The following is an 18,376-nucleotide window of genomic DNA, read 5'->3' on the forward strand; positions in this document are numbered from 1 at the left end:
TGTTTGGTCTCTGTCAGTAACACTAACTCCAGGGAGGGCATCACACTTTAAAAAAAAGGCCTCGGAAGCGTTGTCAAGCCTAGACCAAATTATTAACGCGTTCACCCTCCACATATGCAAAACCGATAGAGAATGTCATCCCAGTCGGTGTCACCCCAACAAAATCGAACAGTGGGAGTCTGTACCGGTTTGTTTTGTAGGTGTTGTCTATCAAAAACACCAAATTACATGCGTTGACTAACTTCACTGCATCAGGGTGACACCAAAAGATACCACAAACCACGTCTTCATCCTTTATTCTGTGCCAATGAATATACTAATCACATTCAAGAAGTTTCATCAGATGTTGCATTTCAAGATCGCTTCCTCTTATGGAAGAACGAAATACACTTCTTGCATTGTATATCTATTTAATGGTCGTATAGCTATTGGCATTGTGTTCCTTCAGAGTTAGCAGAATGTTTCTTAGGTTCACCATGGACTTCGTCATATCAGCAATAAGTGTTTTTTTAGCTTTAGTCAATCGCCTCGCATGTGGATGTCCAACTAATGACTTGGCCAATTCATGATTATGCACTCCACAAATCAACTTCACCATTCAGCCTTCTCCTCCAACCACTGGCTTGCAACGAAGCTTGAAGGGACACCCACATTTCCTAGTCTCAGTGTCTCTTCAGATAAATTCTTTTTTCCTACATCTATACTCGCCACTCCTTTCACAGCCAATTAACACAAACGTAGTCCTTCCTCTACTACCTATGTTTGTATCCGACCTTAAAATCACCGTCACAAATCTGTTTTCATGAGCAACGAATCGAGCCCACCGCAAAACATCTTCTCGGCACTCAAACACCTACAAAGCAATCCACATAATTTAAGTTTTTTACCAGTATTCATTTTATTAAATCTGTGACAAACATTAACATTATAACCTGAGAAGTATTGAACGCATTAGAACAATCAACATATGGTTCATTCGCACCACATGCTTCTTCATTTTCATAATCCATATCTGCTTGTTCAGACATTATTTCATACATCCACTCATCTTCGTTCATCTAACCAACTCAAACAAAAATTGGCCATACAAACAAATTAATAATTTTAAAAAAATGAAAACTAAATTCGAAAAACATCAAATTTTAAAAATAGTTACTCTTGCGGATCAAGTTGATCCGTAAGTAATCCGTACGTTCGCGACACAGCCACCACCTTCTGTGTACCTCGTTTGCCGCCGCTGACCACCGCAACGCACCTTCACCTTCACCGCACCTAACCGTTCACAATGAACCAACGAACCCGAGACAATGCCGCATGAAAACCACAAAAATAGAGAAAAACAGCGAACAAAAATGACAGTTGTGTGAAGCGCAAGAAAAAAAAGCTTTTATAATGAAAAAAAAGGCCAGGGGCATTTTTGCCATTTATAAATTTTACTAGGAGCACCAGCAAAAATGCTGGGTGCACCTAACAACACTCTTATGCACCATGCCAAATACCTATCCGGTATACATATTAAACCCTTGAAACATCATGTATACAAATTCAAAACAGAATGTGAAAATCTGTTCCTGCTTGAAAGAAACAAATAAGGGTACATTCAGACAGTAAAAGTCATAGTACACTTCAACAATCCAACATTCAATATATGAGGAGACGTCACAACTTCATTCCTTGACCAAATTCTTCAATAGTTTTGGTGGCTAGTGTCAGGACATCTACAAAAGCACTAAATGATGCCCGAAGAAATCTGGCTTCTGTTGCCTCAAAGTGCCTGAATAAGAAGGATTGAAAGGAGAGAGGAGGTAAGGTTCACACATTCGGCATGCCCTTGAAGCTAAATTAACTAATGACAGCAGCAAATGAATCCTTTTAGATAAAAGTCAGCGTAAAATTAATGACCAACAGAAAGTGCTCACATAGCAGATATATTTAAAATTGTAGTCATTATCATAATGTCTTGATGAAAAAAACAATTGCAATTAACCCTAACATGATGCAGATACTCGGGTATCTATAGATAGCAGCATTTCATACACAATTGATGGCTAAAAATTGATTACAATAAAAACTTCACTTGAGTTATCAAAACCATGTGTTTTATATCCTAATATCCTAATTTACTCCAAAGAACAAAATAACATTTAACCAGCAAATGATGCACTATTAAACCGACCATAAACTCATTTACAAAATCTTTCAACTATTAATACCAAAGAGGATACTCACACTTATAGCTTTCCATCAGACACTGTCATTAGTCGTTTTACTTTATCAGGTTGCAACTGCACAAGGCACAAAATTATATTAAAACTAGTTGAAAACGATTGGTAAAGCATTGGAAAGCTCATGTCTTCAGACAATCACCTCTTTGTCAACTGCTAAGGCAGCATACACAATGGAAGCATTCTCCTCCGATCCAAAGTCCATTTCCATGTCACTGTAATTGTCATTCCATTTTTTATAACAGGCATTTCTTAGTATTAATTTCAGTAAACAAGGAAAACCTCAGAATTTTTAAAGCAAGCTTTTTTCATGGTAGTGAATCTTTCAAGTTCAAAAGAATTTGCACATAATTGATGTACATATATTCACCAGATCAGATGATTCTTAAAAATAAATTGTTAATTTTATACAGAGTTCCAGGCCTAAACAAGACTTGGACAAATTGTTGAATACAGGTCAATTGGATAAGAAAGCTTATGATTTAGGTAATTCATTTCAAAAGGTAACAAAAGGGAGTAAGGGAGGGCAATTTCTAATGCTCACTAGACAGATTGGTTAGGAAGCTAACAGGAATATAGTGAGGAGTGTCTGACAAGCATGCTTGGGTAATCAGTTTGTTGACAGGGGTTAGTTTTTTCTGAGAAGCCTAGGGCTCTGTTTTTTTTTTTTTGTAAGAACTTTGACCCGGTACCTTATTGGAATTGAATAACACTTATACTAGTTCTTGTTCCTGGTGTTTAATCAGTTACAGAATCCTAATTCTATAATTTCATTAGTAGTCCAAGAACTAGGGCACAAAGTCAAATGCAACAGCAAAAAAAAAAAAAAAGAAACTGAGAAATGCCAAGGGCCTAAGCAAATTCAAAACCGCTCTAACATTCAATTATTATATTATAATTTAAGCTAAAATATGTTTTTCGTCCTCATAAATATAGAAATATTTGGAATTTATCCCTACCAAATTTTTGGTATATTTTTCATCCTTCCAAAATTTAAATGTTACTTTTTAGTCTGGATGTAGGTTCAAGTAACATTTGAGCCTACTGTATGCTAGTGTAGATAATGTCAATTTTTTTTAAAACTTTTTTACATTGTTTATAATTATAATCAATGTAGAAAACGCTATTCTACATTGACTATAATTATAACCGATATAATAATTCCTCAATTCCTTAATTCTCCTTGCCGCTGCCTCAGGCATAGCACCAAACCCGGCACCATATGCGTGTCTCTGTTAGCACTACCAAAAACCTTACATCTTAATGCCAAAGCTATTACTCACAAACCCAGCACCACAAGTGCGTTTAGTTTCCCCAATACCTCTCAATTGATTCTCGAAGCATGAAAGAAGATAACAAAGAGTAATATTGTATGTGTAGTGTAGTGAATTGAAAAAAGGAAAATATAAGAGGTATCACACTTTTCAATCATCAATCACATTACACAAGAATCACACACTCTGATCAAGACATGATAAAACATCAATTTAATAATAAATAATTAGCAAGCGCATGAGACAGTTATGCTAAGACTCAAGCCTATATGCAATGTGGTACCATGTTAGTGAAAAACCACCCTGGGGCGCTTAGGTGTACATAACAAGACGCACCACACAATGGGTTTGTCAGGTCACTCTTACTAAGTAAAATCATAGGGAGACCAGTCAGGGTCACGATGTTTTGCGAGAATGCTTCAACCATATGGGATCAGCATAGGCTTAAAGGAGCACTCAAACCTGGTGACCCCCAAGGCCTACACTCTGAAGAGTCCGTCAGGGCCTCTCCCTCCTAATTCAAGTCCAACCCCTAAAATCATTTTAGCACACAGACTCTATCTATGAACTGTACAAAACACACGACTCCTCAATTGTTCTCAAAATAGTTTTAACTCGTCGCCCTTTAAAGGTCTTAGCATTAACTTGTCGCCCTTAAAGGGACTTAACATTAACTCGTTGCCCTAAAAGGGACTTAACATTAACTCGTCACCCTAAAAGGGACTTATAGTCGTGTGATTGTACAATTCATAGTTCATAACTCAATGCACACAACATCTCAATCACGTACATACTCAGTTTATCACATACACTTGATCTGAATCACAATGGTATAATCTCAATAACAATACTATAATCTCAAAGCATCATGTTATTCCACAATTCATCACATATTTCATTCATAGACACTTCTCCTGAATTATACAATACCCACGATCTCACACTCGTGTTTTCAAACATGTTTAACACATTGCGCTACAATTTAACACTGGTTCCTAAATAAGAAACCTACAATTTCTCTTTAACACTGCACATCAACACTTTTTTTTAATATTAAACACTGGTTGGGTTATTGTACAATTCACAGCTCACAATGTAATCATTGTCACATAAGTGTTAAACACACACTTATTTACAACCAAATATTATTCCCACAATTTAACATCTCATAACTCATATACACATCACACAATAATCATATTTACATGACACAAAACATATATATATATATATATATATATATATATATATATATATATATATATATATATAGTAAATCTAGCTACATTATTTTTAATAAAAAGAGTTTTTATAATAATTAATTTAATGTTACATCAAAAGAAATTACCACTAGGCATTAGCCTTACAATTTTATTTAATTTATTATTTTAGTATTACAATAAATATATACACACAACATGTTGATCATCATCATGGAAAAATATAGAATAAGACAATAATTCATATAAAATAAGTCATTAAAATAACACTATTTAGAATATAATTCATGTTAATAAAAAGAGTTCAATTTTTTTTAAGGGTTACACTCAACACAAGAAAACATTAATTTCACGACAATTTCTCATTGGATATCAAATGGTTCATCAAACATATATAATTCATATATAATTCACAGTTAAAATTATAAGGACAAAATAAAAATTGCAGAAACACCCAAAAACCCATTCCAATTGATACTTTAAGGATCCTTATACATGTTCTCACTAATCCCCAATTGTGAATAACTCATCATTTACCTCTAAGCGGGCTCACGTGTCTTCTGACACCAATAGCGGCATCTCTAGTGGTTCCCGATTCCTTCAATTTTTCCTCCGACTGCTCTGATAGAGTTCCCAACATCAGCGAGACAGAGAAGGGATTGAAGCCTCCACTTATACTGTCTTCGTGAGAGTCCTTTTTCTCTCTCCTTGGATATTTTCTCACCAATCCCAACGGTGAAGGTGTGTGGAATTGAATCACGAACCATGTATCAAAATTTCATGAAAATCCAACGGTTTACGAAACTGGGATCATAGTTTTACTGAGACTGTTCTGGGTTTTTGCGGGAAAAGAAAAAGTTACGGTGCGAAGGATATTTCTCTTAGCTCCAACATGTTTTTGCAATTCCCAACGGTGAGAATGCCCAGAATTGGGTTTCTAACGTGTTTCTAAAATTTCACAATGATCCAACGGGGAATGAGTCCGAGATCGTCATTTTTTTGAGACAGGTTTGGTGGGCTATGAGAAAAAGAAAGAGTTTTAAGAGGAGAAAAGAGAAAAACGAAAATGAGGCAAAGAGGAGGCACCTGACTTAACATAGTTATTTATACCTAGGGTACTCAGCCTATTATTTTCTCTATATTTATTTATTTATTTTTACTAAAAAGTTTTTTAAATTAGTTTACGAAAATTGGGATGTTACAAACAACATGTAAAATACACGAAAAACTTGGGTCAAAGAGAGACACAACCTGATCAATCACACACAAGAATCTTTACTTGAGTGAATGAGTCTCTTCTTGATCTCGCAGGTAATCACAACTCACTTTTTACCATGAAAGCTTCAGAAAAACCAAAGTCTAGAAGTTTTGAGTCGCACACTTATTCTAAGCACTTTCTTTTCTATCTTTTTCCTTCAAAAGTGAGAACACGAGGTGGTTATTTATAGAGAAAATGGTTATAACCTCTTATAATCGATTAAATATCCAATGTGATCAATTATTTTAAAGAAGTAATCAATTATATTATCATTTCAATCGATTAAAGTATTCTTCCCAACATCTGAAAAACTTTCAAGAACAGTGTAATCGATTTGATTATTGATGTAATTGATTAAAGTGTTCTTGATAACTTCTGGGAACACCTTTAAGAATGAAGTAATCGATTACGATCATCTGGTAATCGATTAAAGTAGAGACTCGTGAAAAATCAGACATGGTCTCAACTAAACTATATAATTGATTAAACCGAAACTAGAATTTCTCTGCAAGCTACAAATACTTGTGTAATCGATTACGATAAGCCTTGTAATCGATTCAAACAGAGTTTTATGCACTGAAGAAGTTTCTAACTTTAGAAACAACCTTCGTACCTCTATATGATGATGCATGATATACATATGAAGAGATAAAGACTAAGATGTAACAATCAATAGAAATGCCACTCAAAGAGTTCGACATGTAAAAAGACAAACTTCTTCAAGCTTCAAAGCTTAGTCTTCATGTTGCTCTCCTTATCTCTAACAGACAACAACAACAAGCTCAGATGAATAGAATGTCAAAGATGGAAGATACTTTAACTCAGTTTATGCAAATGTCCATCATAAACCAGAAGAACACTGAGGCTTTCATAAAAATCTTGAAATTCAGGTTGGACAACTTGCAACACAACTCTCTGAGCATGGAAGTGGATCTTTCTCAGTGAACACACAAGTTAACCCAAAGGAACAATGTAATTCAATTACAACAAGGTGGGGGATTGTGGTTGATTTGAAGGATAATGGTGAGAAAAAGAATAAAGGAGTTGAAAAAGAAAAAGTGAAAAATGTAATTCATAAACCAGAAGAACACTGAGGCTTTCATAAAAATCTTGAAATTCAGGTTGGACAACTTGCAACACAACTCTCTGAGCATGGAAGTGGATCTTTCTCAGTGAACACACAAGTTAAAAATGATGAAGTGGTGACTAGTGAAAAAATGGAAGAGAAAGTGGTAAGTGAAAAAGAGAAGCAGAAATCAAAGAAACAAGCCACTAACAAAGGTAAAGATGTAGTAAATCATCCACCAGTTGAGCATATTCCTTATCTGCATGCTCCACCAAAAAAAGATAGGAAAAGGCAGTACAAGCGTTTCTTATACATTTTAACGACTACAAATTAACATTCTTTTTTCTGAGGCGTAGGAGCATATGCCAATATATGCTAAATTCATGAAGGATTTGCTTACAATGAAGAGAAGAATTATGGATGATGAAATAGTGGAGTCTGAGCCATAACAAGGACGTCCAACTTAAAATACGTTAAAGAAGCACTCCTGGGAGGCAACCGAGTGTTTCTAAACTTTGTCTTAATGTGTGTTACTTTAACCTTATGTCTTATATTTTGGAACTTTACTTTTGAGTCTTTATTCGCGAATTATGTTTTTGAATGTATAATTCTTTTTGTTAGAGCTATCATTGCATGGCCTGGGGACAAGCATATTTTTCAGGAGGAGGAATAGCAGATGAGGATGAAGACATGGAAGATCCTATTGACTATTTTATTGTAGGAAACTGAGCTCCTTAGCCATGATCTTCAAAAATTCATGACTTGTCTTTATGTTTATTTATCACTTTGTATTAGATTTTAGTGCTTTATTACCTTATTTACTATTTTGGATTTTTGTTGGAAACTTACGCAAGTTTGTGTTTTTGACTGATTTATGCATGCTTTGATATATTTTGTTCTGTTAGTGTAGTTGTAGATTATACATAACTCTTTTTGGGGCTTAAACAAATTTTTTTTCTTAGACATAACTTACTTTGGAAAGAATCAACAACCGATGTTTTTGAAACTTACTTTTGATAGGATCAAAACACAACAAAGTGATTTTTTTTTAAACATTGAGAATGAAAAACAATGAATGGTTTTCCCAAATACCAAATGATTTTAGATGTTTTTGCATGGACTTTATAAAAGAACAACTTTCAAAACTGATTTGATTTGAACATGGAAACAGTCCTTAAGCTTTAGTCACTGTGTGCAACCACAAATTTTACATTGAGTGTCCTCATTGATATGTTCTACTATTGATTTTGCATGAATTTCTAATTATTCTAACATATGATGGATATGATTTAGGCATTTTTTCTTTCTGTAGATTTTAAGCCATTGGCCAAAAAGCTATCCCAATGTATATTGTTTTACCATTTGCAAGCCTTTTGAGCCAAACATTTCATATTTTGTTGGAATACTAACCTAAGATAAAAGTTTCCTACCTTACCTTAGGTTAGGAGAGCAAAGGTGTTTTGTTGGGGATTTCTATCATTAGGTGGCTAATGTGATGTAAATACTCTGTTTTTAAATATATGTATTAAGGTAAATTAAATATTTAACATAAAAGAAAGAAAAGAAGAAAAAGAAAAAGAAAAGGGAAATAAGTTTTTTGTGAATAAATAAATGTCTGAATTATGTACATTATGTTATAAACCGTACAAAGTTGTTGTAAATTTTATAAGTTGGGATTTTGGAATAAGATGTAGTGATAACTTGGTAAAAAAGAGAAAGGATAGGAAGTGATGATTCATTTGAGTTGTTAGCTTGTTGTTTTTTTCTTTCTTTGCTCTCTTATTCTGAAGGTATGTTCGAATATAAAAAAAAAAAGATTTCCTTCAAGCCAGGCCTAACCCTAAAAGCCCTAATGATCCATGATGATTATGTACTTTATCTTTGATTTGTGGGAAATGAATTACAAAATTGATTTATGACATATCAGTGATTGGAATTGAGATGAAACATTTGCTTGTGTGAGAATTATACACCTTTGAGAGGTTTTCCTATGTTTAAATGAATCAAGTATTTTCTCTTATGTTCTTTAGAAACAAAATTCAAATTGATCTTAATCTCATTTGGTTCTCTGAATTTCATCTTTATGCTTTCATTTCTCATTGTTGCATTTTGAAAAAGTTGTCCTAATTAGTTTGGAGGTTGATTCTTTACAAAGCATGTTCATAGTTTTTGTAAGGAATATTTAAGCATTTTTATACTTATACTATTGTTATTCGTAGTTTTCTTTCTATACTTTGCCTGAGGACAAACAAGATTCTAAGTTGGAGGGAGTTGATAAGTGTCATATTTTAGTTATTTTGGAGATTAAATTGTTAGCACTTATCTTTTGATTGTAATAGTTTTCTTATAAACTTCCCTTAAATGTAGTTGTTTTTATATATTGTACATTTATTAATGTTTTTATTCAAATATGGAAGATTCATCCATGCATTCCTTATGTTTTGATGGTTGTTTGTTAGATCTAGAAATCAAGCCAAAGATGAAGGACAAAAGGGTCATTTTCTCAATATTTCAAAATACCATTCGCCCAGGCTAGCTACCAACTCGCTTGGACTAGTGAAGTTTCTTCAGACCTAAGCAAACAACTCACCTGGGCAAGTGAATGCCTTAAGTTATAAGCAACTAACTCACCTGGGTGAGTACAGCTCTCCTAAGCGAGTTGGTCTAACACCTCTTGGCTCATTTTCTATAAATAGCCATGCAAAACAAAGGAAAGAAGTAGTGGAAGAAGCACGCAACCAGGGGAGAGAAAGGAGAAAGGAAGTGACATTGAGTTGTAGATTCGTAATCGTGGATCGCTTCCTTCATCATTTCTTCTGACTAGTGATGGGGTCATATCTATGTCTGTTACTTCCTTCTTGTGCAAAAGTATGTTGTGATTATTTCTTTCTATTTGACCTAGAATATTGCCTATTTTGCATTGTTTTGAAAATTGGACTGAACTGACTACATGATTCAACCAAGAATCAGTTTGGTACTCGATCTAAAATCTCCAAAATATTAGGGCAGTTCATAGATGGCGAAAATCGGTAAAAAAAAATGGTGCAAATTGGTGCAGAGAATTGATTTGAATCAATCTTTTTCAAACCTTTTTATTTTATTTTCTTTACAATTTTTTTTATTTTTTAATTTAATATAAAACATTTTAAGATTAATAAAAATGCACATTTAAATATTTCACATAAATATCAATAATGATGTCAATTATTATTAATTTTTATCTTATAAAACATATAATTTATTCATTTATATTAACATAATTTTTTAATCCTGATTTAGCAATAAAATAATAAAAAATTATAAAAAAAAATCAGTTCAACCAAGATTCAACACCATTAAATCATACCTTCATCCGTTCAACTATCGATCTGATTTTAAAAAGATTAGCTTAAACTATATATGTTTGTCATAAGATTCCACTATATAGGAATGAAGCCTGATATTCTACCACCACCATTGAAAAGTCGTCCTCAAAAAGAGGATTAATCCAGGTTCCAACATTGTTCAATTAAGTGCCCCAATCCAATGTCCCTGGGTGAACACGTGCTTGGCACCATTCAAGATCAATGTCCCATCCAATGTCATAATAGTTATTTTCAAGATCAATGAGCTTCATTCCTTCATTAGGATTCTACATCTTAAGCCTTAACTAGCCTTGTTTTCAAGAAATGAACACCCATTCTTTCCCACCAACAACTTTACAATTACAACATATGCCTCCAACAAGGTTCATAGATCCATTTCCTTCCATTCTTCACGTGTCAGACGCACTATGTGCTCCGCAGTCCACACTATGTTCCCCTATCATCTTCCATCTTCCGAAATTCCTCATTATTGCTGTCATGCATTACATACTCATCTGATTCAGCTTTTCATATGGTCTTCCATGGATCCCAATATTAATGCATATATACTTAATACGCTCTTACATGAAATTATCTTTCTAGCCATCTTTGTTCCCGTCACAGTGGAGAACAATTCTTTTGTTCGAAACTCAAGTTGCCCACTCATACCCTTCCTTAATTAATTACACACCTGGCTTGTTTCTGATATGTGTTCTCTAGTGACCCTACCCCACCCATCTTTGCTTTCTTCGTGATCTTATCTTGCTGCTGCCTTGTTCACATAAATTATAGTATCTTGAACAATTATTGAGTTTGATTTTATAGTTTAATACTATAACTATAATTGAAAGTTTGAAACCTATCAAAAGGTTGGTAGGGGATAAAGACAACTTTATCAAATATGATAACATTCTTTGCCTTAATATTTTTTTTACTTAAAAATTATCTTAATGTTAAAACTTAAAATAAAAAAATAAAGAAATAGATATTTTTTAATTTTTATTTCCTTTTAACATAAATATGATCATTTGAGAGAGAATAATGATGCATTTTAGATACACTGAGGAGAGAAGTAGAAAGAGCAAGAGAAAAAAGAGCAGTAAATATAAAAAAATTAAGTTAATTTAATTTTTCTAAAAGCCAATCCGTTATTTAAATGACTACTTTTTTATTTTATAAATACTAAGTTGCATAATTTTTTAAAAGCTTTTTAAAAAATTATTATCATGAAAAATTATTATTATATTCTCGTCTAGAATAGAAGAAAAACCAAAAAGAAAAAAAAAAAAAAACTGTTCAAATCCTCCCTTAGTTTCATGCTTCATATTTTTTTGAGTGATGAATGCTCTGACACTTTTTAATTTTTTATCTAGACGCTAGTATTTAAAATTTTTAGTATTTTGATTGACAATCCTCGTTTTATTAAATTTTATCAAAATAAAAAAAATATTTTTGTCGCTTAAAATAAAAAAATCCTTGCCATGTCGATTTACTAAATCACATATTTAAAAAAATTGTCACCGTAAGTTATAAATTTCAGTAAGATTTCAAGGTATTTTACAAATTTCAACATTTTAAATTTATTATAAAATTAATCCTTTAAATAAATCTCTCTATCTTATTATTTGATAATCAAATTAAAGTTCTCTCTTATAAATTAAGTATATGATAACTAAGTTCTGTTAAAAACCTAGTCATTTTTAACAGATTTTTTTTTTCTTAATTATATTTTTTTGACATAAAACAAATGTAAAATCTTACTTAAATAAATCAAATTTAATGCCACTCACTGGTAGATGAATTATAATTAATTTAATTACCCTTAAACATAAAGACGAAAACGGGCTCTGTCACAACTCACCAGCAAGGGATGATGATTAAGCCGCAGTCCCTTTCAAATTTATATATAAATATCATAAATTTTTCGTTTCCGTGCAGAGAGGGTCAATTTCGAAGCCTCTCGAATCCAAACTCAGAACATTCATTTCCCTATAAACTCGACGTCGTTTCATTCCCCTCTCCAAGAAAACATCTAGCTGAAGATTCCAATCGGAGCTCAGAAAAAAGAAACCTAATCGCCGATCGCGTCGCCGTCGCGCCGAAAGTTCGTTGTTGTTCTGTGAAATTGCCGGTTTTAATTTTTCGTTTTGTGATAATTCTGAGAATTAGTAACAATTATTGTGGTTTTTTTTTCTGTTAGGTAACGTTGCTGTGGTTCTTTTTTTTTCTTTTTTCTTTTTTATAATTTCGTTGCCGTTTTGTAGGTGAAGATAGTCGTTTTGGTTGCTGCTGTGTTTTTTGTTTTCTGGTGTTCGAATTGTGTGCAATTTTGAATTCTACTTGTTAGTTGTGTAATTTGTTTGTTTTCTATCACTTTTGTGTTCTGGAGTTAAAATGTTTTCTAATGAGTTAAGAAGCGTTTGCTTTTGTGGTACGTAGCTGTACAATACGATGCCGTGAATTCCAAGGTTTCGGTTTGGTTTAGTTTAATTTACGAAAACCTTGGGTTTCTGGCATGAATTGTTGTCTTTATTGGATGATCTACGGTGGCATTATGTAGGTCGTAATATCATAAAAATTGAGTAAGAAGCGAAGCCTTGATTCAAACGGTGGCATGAGGGTTCGCTTAGTTCGAAATGAACTGCACAAGGTGCAGTTCTTCTATCCTGTGTTCCGTATTTAATTTTTGGATTTTGTAATTGAAATTATGATTATGCTAATTCTTTATGGTTCAGTTCAGATTATGACATTCCACATCCTCATATTATGTTGGAAAAGCTTAAACTAACTTTGTCTATTGGTCTGTTATTTGCAATGTCTTAAAAATCCGTGTTCAATCAGACAAACTGTGAACCCGTTCAATTATATTTCAACTCCTGTTGAATCATCAGTTTAACTCGTTTTGAATTATGATCCAAACCCCTGTTCAGTCTCTGTTCGGTTTTTGAAACATTGGTTTTCTGTGCATTGTGCGAACCACAGACCTTTAGTGGCTTATGATAACAATCTAAGCGAAAAATAAGGCACAAGCTAGTTTGCGATTAAAGTAATAAGATAGTGGGACACTTGGATGGATAGGAAGGATCTGTATAGGTCTCTGCAAGAAAATGTTAGGAGACTCGAGGCAGGTGAATGACTATATAGTTTAGGTTGTACATAGAAATCTCTTGCAGGAAAATGCAATTTGCATCCAAAGGGGACTACCCAGTTGCAGAAAGCTCCTGCTGCATGGATACTATTACTCTTTTGAAGGGAAGAATGGCCAAACGACATATCTCTGCCTTACCCATCTCAATTTGTCTTTGTTCATCCTCTACTGTGGGAAAATGCTTTGGAACCAGTTTTGATGTTGTTAAAGCTTAATGTGGGATATCCCTTTTGTATTATTCACAGGAAATATCCATTTGTTTCTTTGCCAGTTTATGTTCAGTGAAAAGGCTGGCTTGATGCCACTCCCATTGGTAGATGTCACATGAATACTCAGTACTATCAGTGCCAACATTTCCATCTTTCTTCTTCCAGCCTTTGCTTTGTCTTGGTTGGTATAGAAGTGACAATCCAGCCGCACTCTTAACGTGGATAATGATTTCATTTTTGAATATTGATAACCTAGTCCCCTGGAGTAGTGTTAATATTCTTTTTGGCAGTGAACACACAGTCCACTGTCAAGTTACCTAGTTAATGAAGTGAAGGGTTATAATTTGATCCAAAGGAATCTGCCAAGGTGCAGATGATGTGGAGTTTTTATGTTCTTCCTTTTGGTAAGTTTCAGTTCTTGGAGGAGTCAAATGCTGAACTGCGTTTTAAGGTAGGCTTGCCCTTCATGGACAAAAAAATCAACACACATACTATATTTATATTATATGGGATGCATTTGATTGAGTGATTTATTGCTTTCACCATAGGTTGGAGTGTCTATTGATTGGATCAGTATAGTTGGATTTGGTTCAGAGAGTTCTTCAAGGATTCAAGTGACCATTCAATGCTATTGGTTTCTATTTACTGCTTGAGGCTGTCAAGTACCCCAGTGCCACCTTATAGTAATATGTGGAATTCTTGTATATACACTAGTTTTGATGTGTTCTCCTCTTGGAGTAGTGCTGATTGGAGCTGCATTAATCGATTTTGTTGTTGCTGATTTCAATTGGTCTGCGGCAGTATAGAAGAAATCAACGATGCATTGGTGTTTACCTGGCTTGATGGGGTGACTGAATATGCCTTTAGAAGTTTTAGGATTATTTCTAAATGTGTTCCTACATGCAGGTCCCTAAAGCTTACTTCCTGCTTCTAGATAGTTGGTAATCTTATCTGAGGGTAGCTAGTACCATGGGAGAAGTGGCAGTAATGCACTCTGAGCCTCTGCAGTTCGAGTGCAATGACATTACTGTGAATATGACTGAGAAGGAAGTGTATCCTCCAGAATCAAATGTGGATCACTTGCCTGGAGAAGAATCGAGTCAATCAACAGACCACAAAAATATCAATTACTTGCAAGAGAAAGGATTTATGGAATATGGGTAACTTCTCGTTCATAAACACTTTTCTGCTATGAAAGTTTTTGTGTTTCCTGTTGTTTTATTAAAATTAAGCCGTCTCTGCAGATGTCAGCATTACCGGAGAAGATGCCGTATTAGGGCCCCCTGTTGCAATGAGATTTTTGATTGCCGCCATTGTCACAATGAGGCAAAAGTAAGTAAATTCACATATTTAATTTATGGTTGTTTTCATAAATAATATAGTCCCATATTATTTTATATTTCTATCCAATTTAGCGTAGACAATTTGTTTAGCACCATCCAGACTAGTCTAATATCATTTTGTATTCAGTGGCTTCCATTTTTTATTTTGGCTGTTTATTTATGGTGTCTTCCATTCAAAAGGAGGCAAGGTTGTGTATATCCTTGTTGAACTAATTTTAGTAGTAGTTGTTAATGAGTGGCCTGAATTAGGAAAAGCAAATATCAGTTTTCTGCTGTTGTTAATGGGGTCTACATGTGCTCTAGGCAAGCCAGACTCATGAGTTATGACTTATAATGTACCAGGAATGGTCTTCTTATGTTTAATTGTTGTGTTGTGTTGTACACTTGTAGTCTTACTTTTATTGGGGAACTTGCTGTTTACTACTATGTTTTTCTACAGAATGATATCAACATTGATCTGAAGCTTAGACATGATATTCCACGACACGAAGTCAAACAGGTATGTTTATTTATTTTGACATTTCCAATTGGAATTTCCACACTTTTCTTTATATACATTTTTACTTTGTTATTTCATGGTCAAGGAATTCCTTAATGCTAATGAAATAATTTTGACATACTCAGGTGATTTGTTCACTTTGTGGGACTGAACAAGAGGTGAGTTTATAATTTCTTCAATGTCTTTCTGTGTGGTTTGTATAGTGGTATACGAATTATAAAGGAGGATCTTGATCTTTAAGCTTTTGAAGGAAAATCTTTAATATTGTCAAATAAAAAAGAGAATCACACTGCATGTGAATGCATGTGTGCATTCACAGGCATAAAGGAGAAAAATTGGTGCATTTGATAAGGGAAATATAAAGTTTATTACTTCTGAAGGTTCTGCCAGACGTTTTGTGGAAACATTATTTTTGTTAGTTTTATCTAATGATATTGAGAAAGCACTAGACAAAAGACTACTTGAAAATACTTCTGTCTTATTTTATTCAACAAAACATCCATTAGGAAAACTGAAATTTTTTATTTGCAATTTGAATTGAATATTTGAAGCTAAAGTTTTCTAGTCCTGATTTTAACTTCTTCCAGGTTCAGCAAAACTGTATAAATTGTGGTGTTTGTATGGGAAAATACTTCTGTGGAACATGCAAGCTTTTTGATGATGATGTAAGTAAATAATTCTGGAACAAATGATCTTTTTTCTTTTTCAGTTATTTTATATTTTTTATTCTATTTTTGATATGATTGCTGGTATAATTATTTGAGTTTAGCATAATAAATGAGTGAAAATTCTGTTTAATTTCTAACTGTACCATGAGATTAATGACGGAATGCAATGATTGCAAGAGAACTATGTATTATTGTGTTATTAACTTCTTTTGTGTGCTACAGATATCTAAGCAGCAGTACCATTGCTGTGGCTGTGGAATTTGCAGGTATGAATTGCTAATCTAGTTACTTTATCTTAAATATCAGCATCTCTGCAGTCTGCACTTTAGGCAGGAACAGTGACATGTTTGAAGGGGGTTCCTTTTCCTTTTGTTTCTCAAACTTTCTTAATAAATGTTAATTTGGCTACCCAATAATAATATTTTCTCACTTGGCCACCATAACTAAGCTAGTGTGTAGCATCTGTGCCCCTGATTTTTAAGAAATTTGTGAAAATGGAAATGAAAGCTATATTTCTTCCTATTTTTACCTTCCCTGTTTTGTGTTGGACTTAAAGATGACTTTTAAGAAGCAAGTATATCTTGAATGTAGTATGCCTTTTCTGATTGACTAGGCTTTGTATAAAATTCAGATTGATTGATTTTGATATCTTTTCACTTGATACAGAACTGGAGGAAGCGAAAATTTCTTCCATTGCTACAAGTGTGGTAAGTAATTATTTTAATTCCTCTTCTTTTTTAATACATCATTCTAATGCACTTTAATAAGTACAGTAGCAATGTGATTATTTTAAAATGTACTACCTGTTTTGTCATTACATTCCTGGTTTTCTGCATAGGTTGTTGCTACTCAACTCTTCTGAAAAACAGTCACCCTTGTGTAGAAGGAGCAATGCATCATGATTGCCCTGTTTGTTTTGAGGCAAGTTCTTACAGCTTTTTATGATTTAAATATCACTCTAACAGCTTTTCGAATTGTTGGAGGCTGATTCAAGCACACTAAATTTGATGATTGCAGTATTTGTTTGAATCAAGAAACGATGTCACTGTTATGCCATGTGGACATACGATCCATAAGAGCTGCCTGAATGAAATGAGAGAACATTTCCAGTGAGTATCACAAGGTTCCTCATCTCCCTACTTCTCCCTTTATACCTGAAAAATTATCCTGATCCTTGAATTTGATTCTATATTAGGTATGCATGCCCTCTCTGCTCAAAGTCAGTCTGTGACATGTCAAAGGTTTGGGAGAAATTTGACCTTGAGATTGCTGCTACACGAATGCCTGAGCAATATCAAAATAAAATGGTCAGTGTTCTTTTTCAACATGATTATGGATACTACATGCTTGTTATTCCTGCTAACTAAAAACCTACACCTTTGATATACAGCGATCAATGGAATTAGTGGTTGTCCTAGGTTAAGAACATGTTTGGTTTGCAGTTGCAAAACTGCATTTGAGACAAAAGTAATGTACCTAACCAATCAGGATCCTTGCTTTTGCGTTCATTTTGCTTTTGTCCTAGGTTAAGCTTTTATCATCTCGATCTGCAATCTGCACGGATTTACTTGCATTTCAAATCAAATATCATATTGCCTAATGGTGCTGCTCTCAACAGGTTTGGATCCTGTGCAATGACTGTGGTAAAACTTCTCACGTTCAGTTCCATTTTGTGGCTCAAAAGTGTCCGAACTGCAAATCCTACAACACACGACAAACATGAGGCGGAGCAGGTGGCCACGATTATTCATTGGCTTCATCAAAAGCCTTCACTCGAGAGCTCTCTTGATGTTGTCGTGACTTGTGAAGGCAGTGAAAATAGATGTGCATCCATTGGGTACGTGGATGTGCACGTGTGGGAATTTGGAGTGCATGATGAGCCACATTCAGAGGGATAAAATAATGGTTCTTATGTTGATTTGGAGTGGGGTGGTTTAATTTGTTGGGGCTCCCCTAGTAGTTGGAATAGTCCAGAGTGTTAGAGTTCTTGTATTATATTTGTTTTAGCCCTATCGATAAGTATTCTAGTTAAATTACTCTTTAAGTGAAATTCATTCTTCCAATTATTTTTATTTTTCTATACAACTAATCCAGATTATCACTTATGACAATAATAATGTAA

The 18,376-nt window shown here is 33.9% G+C and overlaps 1 protein-coding gene and 1 pseudogene across 2 annotated transcripts; one reads left to right on the forward strand and one right to left on the reverse strand.

The window, feature by feature from the left end:
* Positions 1–1,600: 1,600 nt before the first annotated feature.
* LOC100783375 (uncharacterized) lies at positions 1,601–11,125 on the reverse strand (annotated as a pseudogene).
* Positions 11,126–12,234: 1,109 nt separating this feature from the next.
* Positions 12,235–18,304, forward strand: LOC100783915 (probable E3 ubiquitin-protein ligase RZFP34). 2 transcript variants are annotated; one of them, XM_003544581.5, is made up of 12 exons: positions 12,235–14,195; positions 14,293–14,904; positions 14,989–15,076; positions 15,527–15,586; positions 15,712–15,744; positions 16,174–16,251; positions 16,477–16,520; positions 16,921–16,961; positions 17,093–17,175; positions 17,272–17,363; positions 17,450–17,561; positions 17,873–18,304. In XM_003544581.5, exons 2-12 carry the CDS (start codon positions 14,714–14,716, stop codon positions 17,975–17,977), a joined length of 927 nt encoding a protein of 308 aa, XP_003544629.1. In that variant the 5' UTR covers positions 12,235–14,195; positions 14,293–14,713; the 3' UTR covers positions 17,978–18,304. The 2 variants fall into 2 exon arrangements, with proteins under 2 accessions (XP_003544629.1, XP_006596128.1); XM_006596065.4 differs by having other exon boundaries at positions 12,306–12,491; positions 14,651–14,904.
* The last annotated feature ends 72 nt before the right edge of the window (positions 18,305–18,376 follow it).

The sequence above is a fragment of the Glycine max genome, chromosome 14 (assembly GCF_000004515.6).
Source record: "Glycine max cultivar Williams 82 chromosome 14, Glycine_max_v4.0, whole genome shotgun sequence".
Taxonomy (NCBI): domain Eukaryota; kingdom Viridiplantae; phylum Streptophyta; class Magnoliopsida; order Fabales; family Fabaceae; genus Glycine; species Glycine max.

Coding starts and splice junctions, on each gene's coding strand:
- LOC100783915 (XM_003544581.5), top strand. CDS start 14,714: ATGGGAGAAGTGGCAGTAATGCACTCTGAGCCTCTGCAGTTCGAGTGC. Junction 17,176..17,271: donor ATTGCCCTGTTTGTTTTGAG/GCAAGTTCTTAC, acceptor TGATGATTGCAG/TATTTGTTTGAATCAAGAAA. Junction 17,364..17,449: donor GAAATGAGAGAACATTTCCA/GTGAGTATCACA, acceptor ATTCTATATTAG/GTATGCATGCCCTCTCTGCT.